This window comes from Aptenodytes patagonicus, chromosome 9, assembly GCF_965638725.1.
Source record: "Aptenodytes patagonicus chromosome 9, bAptPat1.pri.cur, whole genome shotgun sequence".
NCBI classification, from domain to species: domain Eukaryota; kingdom Metazoa; phylum Chordata; class Aves; order Sphenisciformes; family Spheniscidae; genus Aptenodytes; species Aptenodytes patagonicus.
The window spans coordinates 12,363,882-12,389,225 of record NC_134957.1 but is presented as its reverse complement, the minus strand read 5'-3'; the positions used below and the strand labels follow the sequence as shown (position 1 = coordinate 12,389,225).

The following is a 25,344-nucleotide window of genomic DNA, read 5'->3' as shown; positions in this document are numbered from 1 at the left end:
CCCGCGGGGCTACGAGAGGCGAGGAGGGGCAGCGGCGCCCCGTTGCTGCGGTGACGGGGGACGCGGCCGGTGGCGGCGGGCGGCTGCAGGCCGTGCGGCGGCACCGGGGCGTTTGGGTGGGCCGCTGCTAGCCGGCTGCTCGCTGCCGCTGGAGAGCCGGCCGCCCCGGGGCGGGCCGCTGCGCCGAGCCGGGCCGCGCCCGCTGCGTCCGTGGGAAGGTGGGCTGCCCCGGTGCCCGTACCGCGGGGCCGGGAGCCGCCGTGCAGCCTGAAAGCAGGGCCGTGGTGAGGGCGGGTTTCCCTGGCACTGTGTTTCCGTTTGCCCTCAGCTTGGGCCTGGAGCTGGGGCTGTCCTAAGCCTGCCTGGAGCAAGGCGGGTGGGCAGAGAACCTGCGTGAAGACCTCTGCCTGCCCCCTCGGTGCCAGGCCTGAGCTGAGGCCTCCTGCTGCCCTCGCCCTGGCTGCAGTAGCTGCGAATCCATGTTGACATGGGGTCTGTTAGAGCTGATAGTCACTGTAAGGCTTGAGCTGTGATTGCAACTAATACCTGTGGGGCAAAAGAGTCTATAATCTCAGTACAGAGAGGAAAGGTTGATTATGTTCCATTATATATGTTTTGACATCACACATGTAAGAGTTTGGCTAAACTTTATCCTTCCAGAGCACACAGCAGGAAAATTGTGCTTTACAGACAGTATAGAACACATTTTGTTCTATCTTCATCTGTCCCTTTTTTTTTTTCTGCATAGGTGAGCAGGGGGTATTGATATGGACAGTGTTTCCTCAGGCTCTTCTCTGCAGTTCCTTGCCAAACTGCTTCATGATGCTCAAGAAGATGATGATGATGATGATGAACATGGGGTGAGTCTTTCATAAGAAATGCTGCTTCTTTTACATGTTGTACCATAGCCTAACCTTGTAATCTGAGGAGAAACAGATCTCTCTTTTACCAGAGTGAGTAAAAAGAGAAATGAGTATGAGGGCAGTTCTGCTAAATATGGCATCATTCACTTCCCTCTATCAGTACAGATACATTGGAACGTGCATTATAATCACACTTTATCAAAAAGCAGTGATACAAGTCTGTCTCCTTAAAAATCTTCGCAGTAGACTTGTTGACCATGTTCATTCCCACACCCTTGCGACTGAACAAGTTACACTGCACCAAATCACCACACAATTACCATTTTTCTACTGGCACATCTAATAATTTTTAATTGCATAGAAATTCTGCTTACAGGTACCAGCACAAAAGCAGTTTATTGCCAAAAGTACAGAAAACAAGGCCCACTTTCACAAGTGGAAGCATACCTAATTTAAACACAAACTCCAGCTAGCAATGTGAAGAATTTGAGTCTCTCAGACTGCTGCAGCTCCTTCTGAGGACAGCTCTTCATTAAACCATCTCTGTAAAGACCTGAATAAAAGCTTATGAAGTCCCGATTGAACACATTCAAGTTACGTTTAAGTACTGGGCAGCATTTACTGTATATCTCACCAGTCTGCATGCAGTTATAAAGAACAGAGACGAAGAGCACATACTTTCTGCACAAACTTCATGCAGTCTCTCAGACTGGAGTGGGTGAATTCCAGTCAGACACTGCAAAGACTGCCTTTGGAACAAACAACAAATTTTATTGCAAGAAAAGAAACAAACCCAGATCATAATTTGAGACCTACATCCCCAACAACCTCTGTTTTCTGTGGAGACTTCAGGTTAATCCTTTAAACTTTGAGTCATTCAATCAAACGTGATCCGAAAACTGCGCTCTTGCTCCTTGCGGCGGCTCTCGCAAACCTTTGTCACCTCTTCTACCTTCCTCTGCAACACGGCTGTGGGAGAAACAAGTGATTAATCTTACAATCCCCCTAAAACACAACCCTGCACAGTTTAGCCTGCAGAAGGAGAAAGAAAAACATGTTAATTTTGACAGTCACTCAGATTTGACAGTGCACAAAGAAGGAGGGAAACCCAACACAAAGCACTGCTAACCCTCTGAGGCAGAGAAGATTGTCTAAAAAGTACTCTGAGGCATTCAGGGACTGGCAGGCAGAATCGGAAGAGTCCTGGGACACGTTGTTGACACTTTTTGCCATGCCACTTCATTGCAGTGTCAGGGCACTGCATCAGAGAGCAGAGCAAACCCTCCCTGAACAGGAACTGCAAGCTGGTCTGCAGCTTGAGAAAAAGCAATTGCTCTATAAACCAGTTTCCCCTACCCGCCACCTGCTAAACCAGCTTTGAGTTATGCAAATTACAGGTGAACCACACAACCCGTTAGAAGTATACACCTATTTTCTTGCAGGATATCACACAGCCATAACAAGCTTTTAACTGTAAATACAGAAAAGAGAGTGCAATCGCACAGAAGAGCTGCAGAGCACTTGCAGCCACAACACAGATCATCTGTTATTTGCAGATCACCCATTTGGAAACACATAAGCCACTGATTGATCATCAACTTTAAATGCAGCAGGCATTGCAATATACAAAAAAATCTTGGCACAAGCTAAAGCCATTTCTGATTTCATTCCATGAAAGCTTATCAGAAGCTATTCAACAGGGCTACGGCATCACGTCAGCCTCCATATTCCAGGTTAGGTTTTATTTCGTACAGCATGCCAAACCCAGAATCTTCCGGTAACATATTAAGCAGCACACTTCAGTTTGTCACTTTTCAAAAATTCACCATGCAAAAAATGATTACGGCATAAAACGGCAGTCTGCTTCACTGCCTCACCGGTCTCTCTCGCTCAACTCGGAATTCAGTGGTAACTACGAAAGAGAAGACCCTGTGGTTCTCTCAGGAGGCGGCAGAAGGTCAGAACAAGGCTTTGTCCAAACACTCCTTTCACTTGGGGAAGCAGCACCGCCCTGCGTCCATGTTCAGCAAGTCCATTTAATGGTGGCAGTGTAGGTTAATAGTAATTCAAATAAAGTGCCACAGTTGCACATAATTGTTTAACAAGTCAGACAAGTTAATAGCCACTGTGTATGAGTATGCCTAGAAAAGATCACTGGCTGTTGTGAAACAGTCCTGGAGGTGTTCCACAGGAAGCAAAACTGATAACATTACCTACAGCACAGATGCCCTAGTTCTGGTTTGGGGGGGGGAGGTTTAGTACTTTTTTAATACAAAAAGAATGTTAAGGAATGTGTCCTTCCCAGGCCTACTCAATTACTAATTGCAAGGGCTGTGTGAAGGCTTACTTCAAAATTGCATCGTTTTTCCACCATACCACTTCAGTGCACACAGTAATTCTGTAACAGGAATTCTTCTCCTTGTTAAGGACCCCACAGAAACAAAGAAATACATTAACCTTTTTTAAAAACTGCAATTTCTTAGGCTTATTGCTTCTTTCTTGTTTGAAGGTGAACTGAAGATGAACTGTTTCTTTAGATGTACATTTCCCAGCAAAGAGAATTAATTGTTATTAACTGATAAGACAATTTCTTCGGTACTGAATCACAGAGGAAAAACTGGGTCTCCTTTCTAGGAAAATTTAAAGGTACCAGGTTGCTATTTTCACACACATTCTGTAAAGTCAGAATTCTGATGCCACAGGAGCTGCACCAGATTTCCCAATAAAGCCATGTTTGGAATGCAGAAGTTAGCATCTATGTTCTGGAAGAAAAAGCCAAATTAAATCCTGACCTAAGCCAATAATACTATTTAAACATGGACAGTAGTATGCCTGCTTTCACCCAAGAAGTACACCAGCTGTGAGCACTTTCACAGCACTGCAGCCAGACAGTGCAATTTGGTACTGGTGAGAGGAGCACTGCTTTATTCTGCCATGCCCTTGTGTGGCTGCTAACATCAGTTAAAATCAAAACCATGTCAAATTCTCAAATCCCTCACAAGGAGGCACTCCCTGTGAGAAAAGTTCCTTTCTTCTGTTTTAGTATGGCATCATGGTATACTAGTTCAGGGTGAATCCAAGACAAGAAACAACAGTAACTACACTATCAGGTTTTCACTATTGAGTGCATCTTCTGCTCTGCACTACATCTCAAGTTATTGCTACCGTGAAAGTTCCACACTATTACTCCAGAGTTACCACACCTGCAGATAAATGCATGCTGCTCAGTCTTACCTGGATTTGGCTTTCCCATTGCGGGGGAGAGGATGATAACATTAAACACACACACACACCCCTCACCAATTGTCCTATTCCAAAGGGAAACCCCATAACATTTTAGAAGTTGAAATATTTAACCTTAGTTTCACAGAACAATGCATAAGGTTTTCGAGTCCTCTGCTTTGCACTGATGCGTTGCACTGCTTGTGCTTTTTTGTAAAACACTAGCAGCTGCCAGGAATTACTTCTCAGCAGAGGCCTTTAATGCACATCAGGAGAATTCAAGCACAGAAGGGACTGTGTCATTGAAGGTGAGGAGCAGAAGATTCCTCAGGGATCTTCAGGAATTCATTTATGTTCAAGAAACACTTGCACACATGCTACATGCTTTCCCAAAAAGCTGCAAGATGACACTCACCTGAGTTCTGGTCAATCCACTGCAATGAATCCATGTGCGCATTCAAAATTTTACAGATCTGCTGAAGCTGAGCAGAAAGAGAAGGAGCAAGTCATTTGTTACACTACATAGACACTAAAGAGTAGTAAAAGACAGCCTGCCTGTCCCTGCCTTTGGAACATGATGCAATCAAATTTCTCATATGTACAGCTCCACTAACTTAGCACAGCCAGTTTCCCAGGGAAGTCTGTGCAGCAGCTGTGTTGCTTTGCTTCTCTTTACCATTAAGAAAACACTGGTTTAGAGTATATGCCTGTGGCTTAGGCTTATTCCAATTCAGACCTAGGAACCACCACAACATTAATCACCTTAGGCCCGAGGTGGCAAAAGTAAAAAGGAATGGGGAAAAAAGTCTGCAATACTGAAGGGAAATTTTACTGAAAAAAAAGCTTCTCGGAAAAGCCACAAGGAATATCAACATCATTTTAATACATATCAGAAAGAGCTGGTAATTCAGATCTTGTTTTCATGAGGATACAAAAGTAGTATAAGGAAAAAAATATCAGCAGTTACGGAGGGCATTCTGAACAAAATTTAGATTTGCCTCAAGAAAGATGCAAGCGGTGGAGCAGGTAGCTGGATCAACGTTAAGAAATACCTCTGAAACAAGTTGTAATCTAGGCAAAAATTAGACAACAAGTAAATAACCAGAGTTCCTACCAGAATGAGATACTTTGAAAACTATTATCAGAACTGCAGAGTAAGTATGTGAGTCAGGCTGGCTTGTGCTGTGTTATAATGCAAGTCTTACCAGAAGAGAACCAACCCAAGGACGAAACAAAAGACCCTTCCAAGGTTGAAACTACAAGCACCAGAGTATCCACGAGTGGAGAAATGAAGAGTTAGAACTGTTTAAATATCCTTTGCCTCTTTACCAACATACAAAAAAAAGTAAAGCTTGGATTTACCGGGTCACTCGTGTCTGCTGGGCCTCTCGATGTATTCAAATGCTCAGTGATGTCCTTCAGATCTTGTGCCATACGCTTCAACTGAGCATCTATGTTTTCAGCCAGTTTATAGCTGCAAAATGCACGGGAACCAAGGTCAGAATATTTAAAGTGAACTTCTGACTGGGCAGAAGACCTGCTCCCAGTCACACCAACTTTGGGCAATCAGAATCAGCTTCTATGCCTTTCAACCAAGGCTGGCAGGTACGTGGGAACAGCACCATGAGAGGCATTCTATCACACAGATGAAGTAATCCCTAACCTCTCTCTCTCTCGATAGATACAGGGAGACAGACAAGCAATGGAGGGCTTTTGGAAGGTTTTGTCAGAACTGAAGGAACCAGCTAGTCCAAATTCTTCAAGATTCCTATCTCTTGAACCAGACAAACACTTCTTTTAATTACCCTGCTACGATTCAACACTTAAGGCTTACAAGGATGCTTGAGCCACACATAGTGCATTCTGCTCTCATCACTTCTGTCACTAAATAACCATTATTTTTCAGAGATTATGCCAAAATCAGTAACCTTTTCCCAGACAGCTGATTAGACCAACATCCAAAGAGCTTTTCATGCTGATTCAAGGGCTTCCAGTTGCAATTCCCCTGTTTCTAATGCGTAAAATCTAAGTTGCCATGCATAAAACAGGATTACATGTTTGACAAAGGCCGTTGATAGATCAATATTGTCATGCATCCCAACTCTACTTCTTGCTGATTGATCATCACCACATTAGTCTGCTCATCACATGTTCAAAGCAGATTTTTGTCTTACGTCCTCTCCCGTTCTTCATCTGCATGCTGCAAGTAGATAGTTCCGCTCTGCTCCTTCACAGACTCCTCCAGAGGGGTCAACAAGTCTTCAAGCTCTTTCTGCTGTGACAGAATGAAGTCCAGTTCCTGATCCAGTCTGAAAAGAGAAAGTGTTAACTACTCCACTTAGAAGTTATATGCATTCTAGATCTGCCATAGAACAACGCAAGAAGACGCAAAAAAAGAAACAAAATCATCTCAAGTGTTCATAGTTTCGTACCTCTTCTGATCAAGCTTCACTTTCTCTACTTCTCTGTGTAATGAAGTAATCTGGAAACAGAAGACACTTAATTATACTACGAAAATTCAAAACTCAACTTATGAAAGAAGAGTGGTGGAACTGAGAAAGCCCGCACCATACAAATGTCTACTAGAAACAAGAAGCAGTTACATAAAGATTTACAGACCAAAAATTGAATAATGGAGGTTTGGCTTTGAAAGCTCCACCCTAAGATAACTTGTTATCATAGTGTAAACTCACAGAACAGATTTCCAAGCTCCAATGCCTACAGACCAGACCAGACATACAGTGAGTCTTTCACAAGCATCCAGATGTAATTCACATCTCTCTTTTTTACAACTAGGAAGTCCCACTAGATGGCTTGCTGCCTCTGTAACACTTAAAGCCTTTAAGGATCTAAGCAAGCAAAAACAGGTTACATTGCACGTCACCTTACCTTCTCTCCATTCTCTATCAGCGTCTGATCCCAGGCATTAACTTGCGTAGCTTGATGGAGAAAGTGTTTCTCTTGGTCTTCCAGTTCCAGACTCCACTTGTTTATCAAACTCTCCAGCTGGGCATACGTCATCACTGGAGGTGCACTGAGAGGAAGTGCGAGACAGTACAGAGCACAAGATCAAAAACCAAAATGTAAACATGACAACACTCATTTCCCCTTCCTCCACCAGATACCAGCATTAATACTGCCTCTTGCCCCAGTCGGGAAATAGTCGGTTATAACAAATTTCTCACCTGGTTGTGGTTGTTGTGGTTATGGCAGCTGTAGAAGTCCCAGCTCCAATGGCACCGGTCGTAGTTAATGGCTTAAGATTCAAAGCAAAGCCAGAAGCAGAAGTAGTGCCTGAAAGAAGAGGTTCAAGTCAAGCAACAGAAGAGGACACATCTGCTATCTAACTAACCGAGAACAGGTCCAATATACACTTCTAAGCACAGTGCTGTATGAGCTCAAATAGGTCCCTCTGAAGGAACAAAAAGCAAATCCCACGTCTGTCAAGAAGGGAACGAAGCACACCTTGACACAAAAGTAGTGGACTGTAAATGCCTGACTCGTAGTTCTAGTAAGAAGAGGAACTGTCAGCCTGCACTTAACCTGGGCATTATTCAAAGAAACACAGCATTAGCCCACACCCCTCTCAATCTCCTCATGTTTTAATATTAGGCCTAATAACTACCAGCACACCCAGTTCCTCTCCTGCGTCTTTGCAGAACATGAGATTTCTATGTTTTCACAAAGCTAAGAGCATCTATCAGATGGAACCGTCAGTCAGTCACGCGGCACTTCTAGGCACTGCGCTCAAATTCTTCACAGTCACTCCAGAAACAAGCTTTAGAAAGACCTTGAGAGCTGAGCAGCATCCATGTTATTACACTGAAAACTGACCAGTAACTGCATCCAGAAAAGGATGTTCAGTCCTGAATCCCAACACTGTGCAGCAGCAAATTCCACTGCAGGTTTTCACATGACGGTTGCCACTTAAACACAGCACTCATCTCTGCTTTTTTGTTTTGTTTTTGAAGAAAAGTTAATGAAATCCAACGCTTTGAACCTCACAATTAGGAAGAAACAGATTAACGGGGAAGAACTGAAACATAAAACATCTCTCCCTAACGCTCCCGGCAAGTCTTTGGCCTCTCCCTTCCCCCATCAGGACACCTCTCCCTCCCCTCTTAGAGCAATCTGCACCTACACAGGCAGGCTAGAGAAGGAGCAGCTCGTCTATTTACTTTACTTGCTCCAGACTAGAACATCAAAGCCTACGGGCCTTCCTTCACCCAAAGTCCCTTTGCTGTGGACAGGCTCTCAGAAGTCATAAGTAACTGTGCATTTGGGGAGATGGAAAAGGAGGATCAGAGAAAGAAATACTGTGTTATTCTCAGTTATGGGAGGGCATTAGAAATTAGAACTGCTGTGCTGCTACGCCAGCGTGGCCCTTTACGCTACTACAGAGCGCTGAAGTCAGGCTTCCTTCTCTGCAGTTACTTTCAGCATCTAGTTCTTACTAGTGGCAGTGCTTGTCGCAGCCGCTGTTGTTCCAGGAACTTTTAATCCAAACCCAAGCGTTCCAAGACTGGCTGTCCCAGTGGAAGGGGCACCAACTGCAAACAGAAGACAACATTAAGAGTTTGCGTAACCCATTAAATACAGTGCCCCTCTGAAAAGCTCTACCCTGCCTGCTCACCCATCTCCATCTGGTCTTTATTTGTATTAACCAGGATCACTGTTTAGGTGAAGGATCATCCAGACACAACGTGAAAAAAGGCAGGCTGAAGCCATAAAATAGCCAGAATGCTCTGCGATTCTTCCAGGAAACTTCATCAACCCAGGGTGCCAAGCTACTGTCACTTCCCTTTACCTATTTTCAATTATCTAACATTTAACTGCTATCAAATGCTAACATAAGCAAAGGGTGCTGGACACTGGCAGGCAGGAAATGTAATCTCTGCATGCGGCTACTTGCTAAAGCAATACAACTGCACATACTACAGGAAACACGCTGGTCACATCTCAGTTGCCTGTAAACAACCCACCTATTATCATCTAAGAACAAGGTTTCAGGCATCCTGAAAACAGAGAATGCCCATTAGCTTAAAAGCATTCTTAAACACCAAGATTAAGGTCAGCTTTGGAACTACAGTAGCAATGCAAGCATTGTAGAGCTACTAAAAATACAAGTTGTTAGGCTGGTATATACGGCGTCTACAAATTGCAGCTGATTAGTTAAAAGTAATCAGTGTGGCTTTAAAACTTGTGAAGGTCCTTGGGAGCAGCTGCCTAAATTTTCAGAAGTAGGTGTAAGACAGCACTACGTGTGGAATAGTTGTATTAAGTCTGGTAAACATTGGCATTTACTGTAGCTAGTCTCCATAATCAAAGGCAACTGAAGCATTAATGTCTCATTGCAGGCTGAGGAAGAAAGCTGTTAGGACTGTCTTCAAACCTGGGCTACTGCCTTAAAGCTATCAGAAAAGAGACACTATTTCCTGCCATAAAACTAACTTTGCAAGAGGAAACTTGCCAGTTATTACCAGAGGAACTTGCAAACATACAGCTGTGTGAATACTTGTTTTTAGCACGCTGCATCTCCACTGTCACAGGCCACTGTTCTTGAAGAAGCGTGAACACCTAATGCAAGAGTCAAAGGCAGACGTAACCAGACTCAAGGCACTGGGGTCTGGAAGACAGCAGCTAAAACATCACTAGAAAGCTCAGTTGTGGCGATACTACCCAGACAGAGAAACAAAAAATTCACATACAGCTACAACTGCCACGTGCTGCTTGCCCACTCTGAATCTAAAGCGTGCTTTGGTTTGAACAAAACCCTCCGTGCCTCACCACTGAAGAAAGTTTGCCAGAAATCACAAAGAGGGAGGGTGGCAAACAGCGAGAAGAGCTGGCCTTTTGAATGCTCCCGTATTACCCGAGCATCTGCAGCTCCACTACTGACAGGTAGCACCAACCATGCTGCTCATTTATTTCCCCAACAGATAAAATCTGTACATTGTGACTTACGTGAGAGGCCCGTGGTGGTAGACGACGTCGGTGCTGAAGAACTCGCTATAGATGCAAACAACGTAGGCCCCGCTGAACCAAGAATGGAGGTTGTGGTGGTAGCGGCAGTTGTAGCAGCTGTGGACATTACTACAAACAGAAAAAGCATAGATCTTGTACAGTCATGCTGAGAACGGGATACAAATTTGCCTATCTACACCAGTTTTTTATGGGTGTAAGAATTTTAAACTTTTTCCCTCTTATTCTACCTCAACTCTATCTCTCTACCAAAATACCCTTTAAACCTGTGGCTCCCTCCCACTATGCTCCAGCAAGAAGTACAGAACAGAATTTGGTATGTGGGACGCAATAAAAAGTACAAGATACCGAGTTCAATGGCTGCGTGAACTGCCACGGATTACTGATGCCATTGCAAATTCACAGCAACAAACACTTCTAGCCCATTTCCAGACTCCAGTTCAGAAAACTATTCCCAGAAGGACAGCAGATTCACAAAGTCTCGAGTAATTATTTCCTAAAATCACTTCCTACCTCCAAGTTTGGTTCCAAAGGACAGAGTGGGTCCCTGGCTGGTACTAGTGGTCAGCGTTGCCGCGGGTGCACTAGTGGCTGCTGTTGAAGGCAATGACCCAAAGTTTAGAACTGGAACAAGTAGCGTAAGTAAAAGGCGAACCTTTTACTACAGAGACATTGTGGTTTCTGCTGATCGCAGTAATAGTCAAGTTAGAAGCAGTAAGAGTGTAAGAAAAAACCTTAATATTCAGTGTAACAAATACTCTGTGTTATCCAGGAAATGAACGAGGGCTAACAAGCTCGTTACCTACAAAGACTTTCAAGAACGATTCTAACACAGATGAACATCACCCTCACCCCAGAGCTGATGACCTTCCCTCCGAGGCCTGCACTGTCACCAACAAGTAAATCAAAAGCTGCAAACTGAACTTTTACCAGACTCTGCAGGAGTGGGCAGGTTCCTGCTTCTGGGAAGGTGAACAGTGGTTTATCACAGAAATCAGCCAGACCAAGGTGCTGTCCTGAGAAAGTTCCCCAAATACATGCTTTGCTTGGCCAGACTGGCCTAGACAAGAGACAAACTCACTAGCTCATTTAAACACGTATTCAAACTCTGCCAGTTACTGTAAGGTGAAGAAACAAATGGATTCAGTACACCTGCAGGGATCCTAATGGATGGGGTTTTCTGTCTGTATTACCTGCCGGCCTCAGGAAAACAAGTGATCAATACAAGTTCAATAACGCTTGAGGTTGGAGACATCTACTTCCCATGAAAACAGTGTGCCGAAGGCTAAATAGCACTTGTTACTCATCGCTGAAGACCCCGGGCAAGCATATCAGAAAAACCACTGATTCCAGCCACTTGCTTCATTTCACACCAGCAGAAGCAGGAGGCTGCAGAACCTCCACACCATCCCCAGTTGCCCTCCCTGCTGACAGGCTACCTGACTACAGCTGCCATGTCAAGCCCAGGCGCTCACCGGCAGACTGCCCCCCAAGGCAGAAGGGGGTTGTCGACTGGGTTGCAGCTCCTAAGGTGGCAGCAGTGGTGGCAGCAGCTGCAGGTGCTGTTCCAAAGGTCAACCCGGTGGGCGCTGCCTGTGGAGCTGCAGTGCCAATGTTGAAGCTGGGCGTTCCGGCCTGAGTTGTGGTACCACTGGAGAAAGTAAACGTTCCAGTTGTCCCAGACTGAGCGGTGGTGGTGGTGGTGGTGCCAGCAGATCCAAACACAAAGCCAGAAGGGGCAGCTGCTTGACTTGAGGGCACGCTGGTCGGTACAGAGCTACCAAATCCAAAGCCCCCTGTGATTCCAGTAGCTTGAGTTGCAGCGCTGCCTCCAAAGTTTAATTTTGGTGCGTTTGTCCTGGAGAAGAAAAGAAAAGAAGCCCATCTGTTTGAGACGTGCAGCCAGTCAAGTACTGAGTCGGCCTTCTTACAGACCATTTGCTGACAGCAGAAGCCACCTTTCAAAAAGATGCGCACTTGTCCAGCTTTATGCTTCAATTTTGACAAAGACTGTATCGCAACTCCTGTCACCTGCAATCCTCTGTCAAGTCTCTTTATACTGACTCCCCCTTAATTACCTCCACCCATCCAGGCACCAGAAGACATTTATGGCAGCGTAAGCAAAGTTGCTTATTCTCTCAGCTCCCGAGCACCCTTTTCACTTCCTCTACATAAGACTATTTTTTTCAACTAACTTTTGCTGCTAGTCCCCATTTGAGCTCCCTTCCCACTGCTCCCATCTGGCAAGCTTCAACAAGAGCAGTTCTGAAGAACCACCTCAAAGCTTACAGCCTTTCCTAAGGACAAAACGGTCCCACTTGGCTGAAGAAACATTCTGAGCGCTCCAGTTTCGGATCAGAAAAAACAAGACGTTTCATGCTCGGACGCAAAGTTTTGTAATTTCTTCACGCAAGCATCAATACCCCAATTACAGACTGAAGCGTGGAACAGCTTATTTTTAATACCCATCTGAAAAAGCCAGCATTGACAAATAACAGGTCTCACCGAGCGCTTTCCCGAATGCGCCACAGTGCAGCGGGAATTCTAAGGCACAAGAGCAGCAGGTTTGCTCCCTCGAGAACTACTTGCAAAGCACTTCCAAAGCAACGAGGAGGACCTCATCCATTCACGCTCCCCAGTGGCCAGGGCCGCTCAGCAAAGCCAACAGCCCCACCCCGCGACCGGCCGACCCCCGGGCCTCTCACCCCAGCGGGAACACGTTTGCTGCCGGAGCCGCGGTGGCCGTGGCCGGCGTCCCGAAGCTGAAGCTGGCAGGCTGCGCGGCAGTGCCCGGCGTGCTGAAGGAGAAGAGCCCGGCGGGCTGGCTGCTGGCAGGCGTCTGGGCCGCGCTCCCGAAGCTGAAGCCCCCCGAGGCGGCAGGCGTGGAGAAGGAGAAGCCGGTCGTGGCCGTCGTGGCGGCCGTCTTCGGCGTGCCGAAAGTGAAGCCGCCTCCCGCCGCGCCCGACCCGAGGTTGAACTGGTTCATGGTGGCCGCGGCCTGCGGGAAGAGGGACCGCCACCGTCAGGAGGCCCGGGCCCGGCGCGGACGATGGCGGCGGCGGCCCAGCTCCCACAGCCCGCCCCCCAGCCGGCCGGCCGAGCCGCCCACCGCCCCGACCGCCACCAGGTGCCGCGCGGGCGCGCGCGCAGGGATGACGTACGTTACCGCCACTCCGCACCCGCCCCTCTCCCCCGCCTCCCAACCACCGGCCGGGTCTTCCCGCCTTCAAACAGCTATTGGCTAGTCCCGCCGCCGCTCGTGGGCGGCCCGGCCGGGTTGGCCCGCGGGGCTACGAGAGGCGAGGAGGGGCAGCGGCGCCCCGTTGCTGCGGTGACGGGGGACGCGGCCGGTGGCGGCGGGCGGCTGCAGGCCGTGCGGCGGCACCGGGGCGTTTGGGTGGGCCGCTGCTAGCCGGCTGCTCGCTGCCGCTGGAGAGCCGGCCGCCCCGGGGCGGGCCGCTGCGCCGAGCCGGGCCGCGCCCGCTGCGTCCGTGGGAAGGTGGGCTGCCCCGGTGCCCGTACCGCGGGGCCGGGAGCCGCCGTGCAGCCTGAAAGCAGGGCCGTGGTGAGGGCGGGTTTCCCTGGCACTGTGTTTCCGTTTGCCCTCAGCTTGGGCCTGGAGCTGGGGCTGTCCTAAGCCTGCCTGGAGCAAGGCGGGTGGGCAGAGAACCTGCGTGAAGACCTCTGCCTGCCCCCTCGGTGCCAGGCCTGAGCTGAGGCCTCCTGCTGCCCTCGCCCTGGCTGCAGTAGCTGCGAATCCATGTTGACATGGGGTCTGTTAGAGCTGATAGTCACTGTAAGGCTTGAGCTGTGATTGCAACTAATACCTGTGGGGCAAAAGAGTCTATAATCTCAGTACAGAGAGGAAAGGTTGATTATGTTCCATTATATATGTTTTGACATCACACATGTAAGAGTTTGGCTAAACTTTATCCTTCCAGAGCACACAGCAGGAAAATTGTGCTTTACAGACAGTATAGAACACATTTTGTTCTATCTTCATCTGTCCCTTTTTTTTTTTCTGCATAGGTGAGCAGGGGGTATTGATATGGACAGTGTTTCCTCAGGCTCTTCTCTGCAGTTCCTTGCCAAACTGCTTCATGATGCTCAAGAAGATGATGATGATGATGATGAACATGGGGTGAGTCTTTCATAAGAAATGCTGCTTCTTTTACATGTTGTACCATAGCCTAACCTTGTAATCTGAGGAGAAACAGATCTCTCTTTTACCAGAGTGAGTAAAAAGAGAATGAAAACCTTAGAAGGTTTTGGACTGACTGAAACAGCTAGAAGTTATTTTTAGGGTAACAAGCTCTTGAAGGAGAGAATAAGGAAAATGCCGCAGGAAAACAAGGAGAGATTGTGACCACAAAATGGGAGGGAAATTTAAGTTTTCAGCCTGAAGGAAATAAGAACACATAGTTGAAAGAGCTTTAGATACTTTAGAGTTCCCCCTACTTTTCCCTGAAGTCTACCAGAGATGAAGGTAATTACAGCTAAATACTTCATATGAAGGGAAAAAAGTTGCTGCTCAACTTCTGAGTAAAGACTAAAATATCCAGAGGCGACTGAGTGTGCTAAATCTGTGTTAGGCATTGAAGAACTGTAGAGATAATTGACCCTTGAAGTACCATAGATATGTTGGTGATTGTAGAATAGGGAAGGTTGGGTAATCATTCTAAGGTGAATGATTTGAATGATTAATGAGAGAAATACCTTTCCGTTCTTCTATATAATTCATCTCGGGACTAGATGAAAATCACAGCTTTTGGAAAATATATGTTGTTCTTGCAATATGCAACTGCTTTTATCTAGGCACACGTGTGCTGAGGAGAAATATCCCCGGGGGCCACAGGTGGCAACAATCACAATGTAGAAGGCCTCTGTGAAGGCTCAAAACTTTGCCATGTCTCTTAGGATTTTCAACAAGTCATGTTATGACTTGGATGACAAAAATGGCAAATGCCTCAGTGCTCTTCCAAATCACTCCTCGACAAAGAGCCAGCTGGATGACCCAGCAGTTGTGCACTAGTAGTGGCAATGGTAGTAATATTTGGGATAAAAGGGATGTATATCCCTCGAAATTGCCTTTCAGTAGGTGGTAGATGTGGTCCTTCACACTAACTACCCTTCAGCTGTTTAATGCCTGCCTTTTAGAACTAGCATTATTGCTGTACATCTTTGCAGTAAACATCCTGATTTTAAAAGAATTTGTTTACATCTTATTAATAAAATGAATGACACTTCAGAGACAGAAATGGAAAATTGCCACAAGGGATGTCAATTAAATCTGAGTCAATCTGGTGAAATTGAAATCTTTAATTTGATTTAATTTAATGTTCTGTGCATATGAGGCACTTTTATCAAACCAAGGAATCTTCATATGTAGAGAAATGCCTCACATTTGCCTATCAGCACTAAATGGATTCATAATTAGAGGAAAATGTTGTTGCCTCATATGATCTCTACTGTCAAAAGGAATCCAAATGCTCTGATGGGGTTTTCATGTAGCACCCTTGGTTTCCTGCAATGTTTTCATGGCAGGCAATGCATGGAAATTTTGCCAAAATGCCGTGGAAACTAATATTCAAAAAGCACATCTGTCTGTAATACTGTGCTTCTGGGAGTCCTGCTTAAACCCAGTGTGTCAAGGTCGCTTTCTGCTGTGTGAGAGTGAAGAAGAGAGAATGTTCAGTGGTTCGGTCATGAAATTGTGGGATAATATTTTTTGGATTCTAGCAGGGATTTGTTTGACCTCAGATAACATTTTATATTTATTGACATTCTTGTTGTTGCTGAGCTGGGCTCTGTGAAAATTGATTGAAGTTCCATTTGCCTTTTTTGCAGCCACACTGTTCTGTTAGCGCCATGACTCCTGGTAGTATTGGGCCAGTAAAGAAAGAGACCACTGGTAAGGAGAAGTGTTTGTATGTTTTAGCATTCAGTCCCATGTTAGCAGACTATAACAGCTATAGTAAGTTACCACTGATCAGGTTTGCTTCAATAAGAGAGTGGTCACTGACCTTTGAGATGGAAATAGCATTACATTTTTACAATTACACTGTAAAATTCTTCTTTTCCTGAAAGCTTAACTGCAAAATATACAAAGAGAAGCAGAAAGGGTGACTCCAGAGCACAGCAGCCTCAAGTGGTGATGATAAACAGAGTACAGAGCACAGCCTGGTCACGGGCTGAGGGGAATCATAACTGAACAGCAAAAAGCTCCATATAAGTACTCTCATGGAATTGTTAATGCTTAACTTAGAGCAAACAAGGAAGATGGACTTCTAAGTACTCACCTGAAAGGATCTTCATGGAGTAAACTGTGTGGAACTGAGCCTATGCCTATGAGGAGGAAGAGCTATGAAGTGTATTGTGAAATGCAGTCATACCATATTCCCCCCAAAAGTTTCACAACCCTATTTAGACCACATGGGAAGAAAAAGAAGCTTTGTTCAGTGCTGTCCTCAACAGACCAAGAGATTTTTTCAGTTATTCTCCTTCCTGCACCTAGTTCTTTGCCTGGAAACCCCGGACAATTACATGCTTTAACTGACTCCAGGTGTTCTGGCATCATATAGAAAGGCAGACTCTCAAACAATGAGAACAAATATCTTGAGAGTTCCTAAATTTGTGTCAACATCTTGGATTGTACTCAGGAAAGAAAGGAAGACGAGTTTAGTCTTGGCAAAGTTAAAGTTCTTCCTGGAGCTAATGCTGTCACATTATTGGGCAGCTTAGTTACGAGCCATAAGAAAGGTCAACAAGGACCAGGATGAGTGTAGCAGGAAAGGAACTGGGGCGAATATAACAAATAGAGTATTTTTGCTTGGGATTCCAACAATAACCAGCGATTCTATTATAAAAACCTTCAAGTTGCAGATTTACCAGCTCATCAGAAAATATGTTTTTCCATGTAGGCCAGGCATAAACCATCATATTCTGCCTATGAACTTTCATGTGTCTTCAGTACTTTATCTGGGCTGTGCTCAGTAATTAATGGGAAGAACTGTTTTTTTATGTGAGGAGGTGGTCCTTTTGTATATGACTGTGCTCGCTTAAAAATCTCATGTCAGGGGGCTTGGGGAAGATTGATTTTTTATCCTTCTACACTTTACCCATTTTGAAGTGCTTGACATTTTATGCCTGAAAGGAGGATTTCCTTGACATAGAGGCTGGGTGAAGGAGATTTAAGGGAAAGGAAGAGAAAACATCCTCCCTCTGCAAATTCTCATTCATGAGATACTGAGGTGAAGGAGACTGTAATCATTAACTAGAATGCTTTTAATACAAAGATTTTTCTAAAGCCCAGAAAAATCTAAGTTTTCAGCAAACCTAGAGGAACAGAGACATTCCAAAATATGACAGTGTGATTTTTCTCATCACTTACAGGTACTTTTCAAGTGAAATCTGAAAACAGGAAAACTATTTGGAATACAGAGGAGGTCCCAGAAGGATCTGAATTTGATGATACCTGGGACCCTAGAGAACAGCCAGAGTAAGTGAGCTGCGACTGCCTGCATGGGATTTACATAGCATTAATGGAAATATGAGTTAAACAGCACCTACTGCATTTCAGTGAAACAGCCATTTGAAAAGCTTGTGTCATGGAAGGAGAAAGGAAGGATATTGGTGTTGCATCTAAAACAACACGTGAGGAGTGATGTTAACCTCTCCCTTGGAAACCTTCTGATCTCATAACAGAAATGTAGAGTTGGTTTTTCTCATCGTAAGATTACTTGCAGGTTGATACACTTGTATAAAGTGAGATTAGGAGGAGAAGTAGTCAAGCAAAATTATTTACTAGCTTTCAAATATGCCATTTGGGTGAAATACCTGTCTTTTCCCGCTGCAGCCGAGATGCATTCATTTTTCATACTCATAAATTCATAAAGTACTCCAACTTATATTTGCATTTCAAAGAATTAAGCTCTCTAGACACAAATAGTACTACAGGAAGGAAGGTTATATGCAGGCAGTTTTGAACTTTTAAATCTTGTCTTCAATCTTAATCTGTCAAGGGACAGCCCAAAATCAGTCTTTTCCCTTGCTTGTAGAAAAACAATAATAAAAACATTCTTGAAATAGCTACAGTCAGGCATGTTAGTTGTAGTTTGTAGAGGTCAGAAAGCCTTCAGGGTCAATCCACAAAGCAGCCTTTGCATTTCTAATCATTGTGTTCTGATACCATATCCTGGACTGCTAAATGCTGGAGCAGATGGACTGAAGCCTATGAAGCTGCATATTGTACGCTAGTTTGTAGTCCAGAATCCTCATTTTTCTCTGCACATAAGTCATGCCATTAGGTGTTCAATTTCCTGATCTAAACATGGAACTGAGACCCACTTGAACTTAGACTCAGCATTTCTGAAAATGATTTGGCATTCACCAATAGCCTCACATACAGTTGTTCTTGAAACCGTCACCTGTGAGGTATAGAACACGCTCTCTTTGTATTGTGGGCACAATGGAAGCTTTTCTCATGCCATCTTTTGACCCTTCCCCTCCATGCTCCATGCTGGGTAAAATGCAGTGTTCTCTAGCGTCAAGCAATTATGACCTGTGTTGCACAGATGAAGAGAGTATGAGTCTTTCTAAAAATTCATCAAATTGAATCAAGGAAAATGGCCCAAAAGGAAAACAGATGGCTAGAGAGGTGCATCCAGAGCTATTAGACAGAATTCTCATTGACTTAGGAATTATTACATACACATATGAACACTGGAGATGTGAAAAGACTTTCCATACACTCTTTCCAACAGCTTAGAGAAGTGACACACTCCACTTACTTTGCTCAATTTAGTAGGAGTAATGCATGTTCTAAATACAATCTTTAGTTTGTATTTCCTTATTCATTATCAAGAGCAAGGGAGTATGTGATTCTACATTTTGTAGATGTGGAGGGGTAGAAAATAAATGTTGGCCGAATGCAGAAGAATTAAAATTTGATAAAGGAGTGTTATGCTCAGGCTGCAAGAATATAGAATCATAGAATCATAGAATCATTGAGGTTGGAAAAGACCTCTAAGATCATCGAGTCCAACCAGCAACCCAACACCACCATGCCCACTAACCCATGTCCCTAAGCGCCTCATCTACACGTCTTTTAAATACCTCCAGGGATGGGGACTCCACCACTTCCCTGGGCAGCCTGTTCCAATGTTTCACCACTCTATGTTGAATGACAGAACAGAACACATGTAATTGTGACAGCATCCTTTTCAAATCTGTTTCCCAATAGTTTGCGGTGTTTGACTAGTTGATAAGTATCATATTCACTTAGGATGCATTTCCTGATCCTGCAAAGGCTGGTTAGTGAAGTGGAGGCAGCAAAGTGAGTGCCTTGGAAGGTGGTGATCTTCACCTGTTTTCTAGCTAACTCAGTCACAGCTCTGAACGGAAACCCAGTGCATATGGATTGAAGACTTGAAGGGAGACTGAAAAGGAGGAGAGACAATGCGATGAGGATGTTTATGGTCCTCTGAGAAATACAATCTCCTTTAGTCTCCTGCCCCTTCTGCAGTATTATGAGGCAACTACTTCTCTTTGTCAGGTATCAGATTTTATTCAAACAGTGTGTGGGAACAGAGGATGTCTTCTTTGGGATGAGCAGGAAAGACCCCTCCACAGCCTGCTGTGAAGAAATGGTGGTGAGCTGAACCTGTATCTCCCATCCCTTCTTTGTGCTCTTTCTCTGCCCTTTTTAATCTTGCCTCCTTCTTGAGGGACAGAATGTAAACACTAAACTGTATTGCTGCCTTTGGCCTCCTGGAGTATTTTCTTGTAGTTCTTCAAGCGTTTGTAGATGATATTTACACTTGCTAACCTAATGTGTATCTCCTCAAGGACCTAGTGTACTCAAGAGAATCTGTGCAAATGCATATGCCACATACAGACTTGAGGAAAATAAAAAGTAGCTCTAAGATGAAGTTTCATATTGGACACAATTTTGGAGGGGAGAGGGGCTGGGAAGGAGAAGGTTTTCATCTGCCTAAATTTATTACAAGCTATGTAAGTTAGCAGAATGCTACAATATTAACAGTCTTTAAAGTTACAGGTATCAGATCCTGTTCCATTATTATATGATCAAAGACCTCCCTGATTTCTGAACTTCAGGACAGGTAGAACTGCTGTGCAATTTTTCTAGTAGCAAGCTGTCCTTGGAATACACAAAGCCAGGGGGTTTTGCTGCATGTAGAATACCTGTCAAGTACATTATCAGCTCAGGATTTTGCAGAAAATAGGATATCAATACACATCACTAAGCTATTGAAAACAATGATTATCGCTGTCATATTTTCTCTGATACAAATTACCTACTCAGAATGTCGCTCTTTGACACTAGCATCAAAATATTGATGAAGATGAGATCTTTTATGGCTTGTAGGGCTACATATCTAATCACAGCTTTAACTCTGCTCATCATTTCAGATTAAAATCAAGCTGCCAGAGACAAACTACTCAGACATCGCATTAGATATCCAGGACAAGGTTCTTGACCTTCGAACTCCCAAAAAGTAAGTGAAACACAATTGATAGAAGTACAGTTAATATATTGTTTGAAAGGAGTTTTAACCAAGCCTTCAACTGAATGCTGTGTGGAAAGCAAAGCTAAAGATGAAGATCGGATTATTAATTGCACATGAGAAAGATAGAGACAAAAACAACCATAGTACATCCGTAGGTGTATAGTGTGCTAGCTTTGAATCTGTGCTACTGTTCTAGCAAAAATAGCTTTAAGACAGATTTTGGCTACTTAAACAGTAAGGCTTCAAAGGCCCAAAATGTCTGGCAAAAAACTGCCCACGGTCTTGAAGGACTTGTTGGGAGTTTGCTTTCTAAATACTAATTTGTACAAATATATAACAGGAGATGGTAAAAAATGTGCAGATACATTTTCAGAAGTTGAAAGCCAAATTGTGGACATATCCAGGCATGGATGCAGAGACAGAAATGTTACAAAGTTTCCCTAAAAAGATTTCCTTTGAGTTCTTTTTTTATAGGGCTATTTCAAACCTACAAAGATAATCAACTGACTGATATACTCTCAGACTTCTCAGTCTTCCTCCGTATTTCCCTCAGTGTGCAATTGCACTGCCTGAGATTTCCAGGTAATTCCCATGTCTGTTTTGCTTTAAGTCCTCCTTCACAGTAGAGCGCTTTCATAGGAAAGCTTAATCCTCTCTGGGCTGACTTGCTGCATTGAATGGGATGTGGGAAGATCCATATGTGAATAGCTTCCTGCAAATAAATTCAAGGTGCAGGCCATGGATTAAGGCCCAAATAAGTTCTGTCTCTAGTGGACTAACTACAGAAAAGCTGCCTTTCTCACAGACAAAACCAAGCTGAGTTGGTTACCCCCTGCTTGGATTTAACCCAAGATGCAACAGGAGTGGAAGAATGTTTGGAAGTGCTAGCTCTGAAACTGGAAAATCAGGAGGAGTAATTGCTAATAATCTGCTAATGACTTGCAGAACCTATAGGTAGTAAACAAAGTAGCTTAATGCAATAGTGCAGATGAAGGAAAACCTCAGCATCCTTTTTCTTTTGCAGTTCTATCTTTTTGGTGACTCAGATCTGCCATTATCTTCTTAGTATCCAGCTGTCTCTAGTCACAAGCCGAGAAAATAAAAAGTTTGCTGTAAATCTAATGGTTGCTTGGGTACAGCCTGAGCCAGTGCTACTTTCACAAATATAAGTGCAAGTCTTCTCAGTGTGAAAGAAACAAACAAGATTTCAAGTTCTACATACTGAAAAACACTGTACTCTCACAGATGCGTAGGAGGGCTCAAAGGAACTGTTTCCAACTCTGTAGTCCTGGGGCTGATTCTAAGCCAAGCTGATTTCAAGGACTTCTCCAAATTATAGCAGATGGCTGCCTTCAGTAGGTGTGGTGCAAAGGTGTTTTGACTGTACCTCTTTCAGTCATGGCTCCTACAAGACAGCTGAAAAGGTCTGAAAAAGAATCAGCATGACTTAAAACCCAAATTAAAGTAACCCCCATCAATGCTACCATGTTGTCTTGTTGGGCTTTATAGAGTTTGGCTGGGCAGATCTCTTGATTCTAAAGCGTCCTTGATTCTGTTTGCACTGTCAATAGAGTGGAGGTCCAAGACTGGCCCATCATTCATATTGTTAATATATAAGCCTGGGATAAGAGGGGAAAGAGTCCAGACTCTGCATGAGCAAGTAAGTTTGAACTGTTGTCAATGAGAAGAGTTGAATGGGTCCAGACTAGACATCCTCATGAGGAGATACACTGGAAGGCTTGTCAGCCATTCCAGGAAAAGCCATCTGTCTAACATAGCGAGGGACTAGCGGAATAGCTCCTGAGTCTGAGACCCAGCCTTTCGTTGTGTATTATGTGCCTGAGCCACAGGTAGGGAATCATTGAATTAATCTTCAATGTGGGTTAAAAGCTCAGCAACTTCATAACTGTAAGTCCGTTCTCATACCTGAACTGTGCTTTGCTGTGTAGACATATCCTTTGTGAAACTGGACTGGCCAGAATCTGATTAGGCTGTACCACTTATTTCTTTCTACTAGAGAAGACAAACTCCTGAAGACACATTCAGGCTTTAGGCATTATTCAGATTTTTATCACCAGGAGAGCATTACCAATGCAGCTCCTCCTTCCTCTGCATTTAAAATGCAGCACTGTGCAAAAGCAAGAACAGTGGGAAGAGCCTACAATCCATCATTGGAAACCCTTGTCATAGCCACAGCCAAAAGAAAGGAATAGTGTTGGAAATATGAGGGCCTGTATAGCTGTGCACCAGGTATTGCAGGAACGCCACAACCTGACATGAGAACGAGATATATGCAAAGAACATTCCTTGGTATACTGATTGGTCAATTGCAAGAGTAACTTGCAATGCCATCTCAATTGCTCACCTGGTCTGAGACATTGAAATTCACTGTGTCCTCTTTTACAGGAAGCTGCTGCTGCACCTCCCCTACCATGTAGACAGCAAGAATGGTAAAGCTTGTTTTCTCTCTGAAGAGGAGACCTTGGAAGTCACCTTGAGAGTATTGAGGAAGTTTGATTTCATAAATTTTGCCTGATGGATAGAGAAATAGAGAAAGTTTGCAAAAACTAGTATCTTAGTTTGAAGTCTTCTTGAAACCTAACTGGTCATGAAATAGTAGATTGTTTCCCTTGAACAGTCCGGGGGAATATCCCTGGAGAAATTGAATGAGTCAGGAGGAACATAGCACCCATAGGTTCTATAAGCTGAGGCTGTCCAGCTCTTGTGCTGCTCTGGTTAATGTTCTGCTTCCTTCAGTCTTATACAGGCTCTGTGAATCAGAAAATAGATTCCAATTCTGTAAGCCAGAGAAAGTCTTTTTGTGGTCATGGCTGATAAGTAGCGCAATGAGGCTCTGGCCAAGGTGTCTGGTGCTTAGTTACTGTTGCAAGACTTGCAAGTGGTAATATTCTTGCTTGGCCTCTAATGCTCTGACTGGGACCAGTTCAGAATCTCCTCTTAGCTACTTCTTGATGAGAAGATCAAAGCTCTTCAGGGATCCATATCCACATCTGAGGCTCCTTTACACTGGCAGAACAAGGTAACCAACTATAGTTGCATTGTTGAACAGCTCAGCTCTTTTGAACAATTTTTGACAATGTATCATTCAGTGTAATCTATTCACCAGCTGTCCCTCCAGCTATTTTTCTGATCTTTCTTGATTAATAAAAGAATGTGTTCTAATGAACAGTTCCAGTTACCTTTCACTCTGCCTTCTCTATATTATGTCCTGAGAGACTTCCTAAAAGTGAGATAAGAGGAATTTTGCATAACAAAGCATCACTTAAAGGGCTGAAATGTGGCAAAAGCTTTTCTTTGGCCTTCAGGTCCAATCTAGAGCTACAGAGATGGGTAACCACAATGTTTCTCTTACTAGCTGCTGGGCAAATATATTCATTTAACATTGTTAATCATGCAGGAAACAAAGTTATTTGCTCAATGATCAAAGTGGAGAGGACAAGCTGGGCCTTGCATGTTGATGGACTTTAGGTACACTTAACCAAAAGCTTGTAAGCACTTTAAAAACAAAATGGCTTGGGTTCTGCATTCTTCTGGTGTAGAAGTAGGGGAAAATAATTGACCAGCTAGGTTGCAGACAGTACCCATGCAGCTAAATTTGTGGCAGGCTGTAATGAGAAGATGAATTCTCCATGATGGATTGAAGACACTGACAATGAGTTTCCAAGTATATTTTTTGTTTTGTCAGGAATTTTCAGAATTCACAGTATGTTTGTCATATACTGCATTATAACTCTAGGACAAATTAAGCTAGTTTCTAGACATTTCAACCACTTCTCTTAAAAGTGGACCCATTGCTTGGGTCAGAATAATACTACCCGACCTCTGCTTTAGTGTTAATGCACTGGAAAGCAGATGCCTCGGTTATGATTCATCACAAGCTGTCTAATATACTGATAACTCTAAGGGGCCACTCCAATTTGTATTTGCTTAAGTTTCCATAAATTGCATTTGAATGTCTCTTATTCCTACTCTACAAAGCTGTGGTGGAGGGGAACAATGCAGATGTATGAAAAGGCTGAGATCATTCCTCCTGACTCAGTTTGTACGGCCTGTGGCTGCCAAGAAGTTACAGTAAGGCTGTTTCTTGGAAAAAGGTTGTCTTTGTGATCCCTAGACAATATGCTGCTTCATTTTTGCATTTCTTATACTGATTACAAGAAAAGTGGAAGATTGACCTGTATTTATATACATGTGAATATAACATTTGCCCAGATTCATTCAGTAAATCCACGGCAAAGCAGAGTATAACTCTGTTCTTCCTGAGCCCTATTACAGTGCTCTACCCACAAGGTAATGTTGCCTTTATAGTTGGCAGTAGTAATTTACTAAGCCTTGAATCATCAAATTCTGCTTAATTTAATGTCAATGTTTGATACTGAAAACAATTATGAGTTTGGCTCATCATGCACCTCTCCAGTGTTGTAGTTTCCTATGGAAATGAGCATATCCACACTGGTATCCATGTCCTATTTCCTCCCTAAATATTTTTTAACCTGGGGGCATTTTATCTGCATTCAAGAGACAAAAATCTGAGGTAAGTGTGTTTTATAAGAAGGTTGGCTGCTGAATAGAAAAGGGAAATAGAAATTAGTACTGCCTAAGGGGGCAGTTCTAGCGTGATTTCTTGCACCTGCTGGCCAGTCACTCTGTACACCCATACTCCAGGCTACAGTAGGGCATCCACACCACTCCGTGAAGGGAAGCTGGCAAGTTGGTGACATAGCAGG

General features: G+C 44.0%; 2 protein-coding genes across 9 annotated transcripts; one reads left to right on the top strand and one right to left on the bottom strand.

Moving 5' to 3' along the window:
* Positions 1–51: 51 nt before the first annotated feature.
* DNAAF6 (dynein axonemal assembly factor 6) lies at positions 52–23,783 on the top strand. 6 transcript variants are annotated; one of them, XM_076347192.1, is made up of 8 exons: positions 52–218; positions 749–860; positions 14,097–14,208; positions 15,915–15,978; positions 17,460–17,565; positions 19,621–19,717; positions 20,499–20,584; positions 23,003–23,783. In XM_076347192.1, exons 3-8 carry the CDS (start codon positions 14,116–14,118, stop codon positions 23,130–23,132), a joined length of 576 nt encoding a protein of 191 aa, XP_076203307.1. In that variant the 5' UTR covers positions 52–218; positions 749–860; positions 14,097–14,115; the 3' UTR covers positions 23,133–23,783. The 6 variants fall into 6 exon arrangements, with proteins under 6 accessions (XP_076203307.1, XP_076203305.1, XP_076203308.1 ...); XM_076347190.1 differs by having other exon boundaries at positions 52–284; XM_076347193.1 differs by lacking the exon at positions 52–218 and adding an exon at positions 499–515.
* Positions 1,186–13,177, bottom strand: LOC143164513 (nuclear pore glycoprotein p62-like). 3 transcript variants are annotated; one of them, XM_076347186.1, is made up of 12 exons: positions 12,773–13,177; positions 11,543–11,925; positions 10,581–10,661; positions 10,050–10,178; positions 8,540–8,635; positions 7,271–7,379; positions 6,975–7,119; positions 6,518–6,567; positions 6,260–6,394; positions 5,448–5,559; positions 4,501–4,567; positions 1,186–1,832 (listed from the first exon to the last, which is right to left on the bottom strand). In XM_076347186.1, exons 1-12 carry the CDS (start codon positions 13,051–13,053, stop codon positions 1,741–1,743), a joined length of 1,680 nt encoding a protein of 559 aa, XP_076203301.1. In that variant the 5' UTR covers positions 13,054–13,177; the 3' UTR covers positions 1,186–1,740. The 3 variants fall into 3 exon arrangements, with proteins under 3 accessions (XP_076203301.1, XP_076203303.1, XP_076203302.1); XM_076347188.1 differs by lacking the exon at positions 8,540–8,635; XM_076347187.1 differs by lacking the exon at positions 10,581–10,661.
* Positions 23,784–25,344: the final 1,561 nt, after the last annotated feature.

Bases quoted from the DNA above. Each gene is read 5' to 3' on its own strand.
- LOC143164513 (XM_076347186.1), bottom strand. From the start codon at position 13,053: ATGAACCAGTTCAACCTCGGGTCGGGCGCGGCGGGAGGCGGCTTCACT. The intron at 7,120-7,270 runs GTGAGAAATTTG...ACTTCCTCTCAG, and splicing joins ACCACAACAACCACAACCAG to TGCACCTCCAGTGATGACGT. The intron at 4,568-5,447 runs GTAAATCCAAGC...CTTTCTGCTCAG, and splicing joins CAGCAGACACGAGTGACCCG to CTTCAGCAGATCTGTAAAAT.
- DNAAF6 (XM_076347192.1), top strand. From the start codon at position 14,116: ATGGACAGTGTTTCCTCAGGCTCTTCTCTGCAGTTCCTTGCCAAACTG. The intron at 17,566-19,620 runs GTAAGTGAGCTG...TCTCTTTGTCAG, and splicing joins GACCCTAGAGAACAGCCAGA to GTATCAGATTTTATTCAAAC. The intron at 19,718-20,498 runs GTGAGCTGAACC...TCATCATTTCAG, and splicing joins CCTGCTGTGAAGAAATGGTG to ATTAAAATCAAGCTGCCAGA.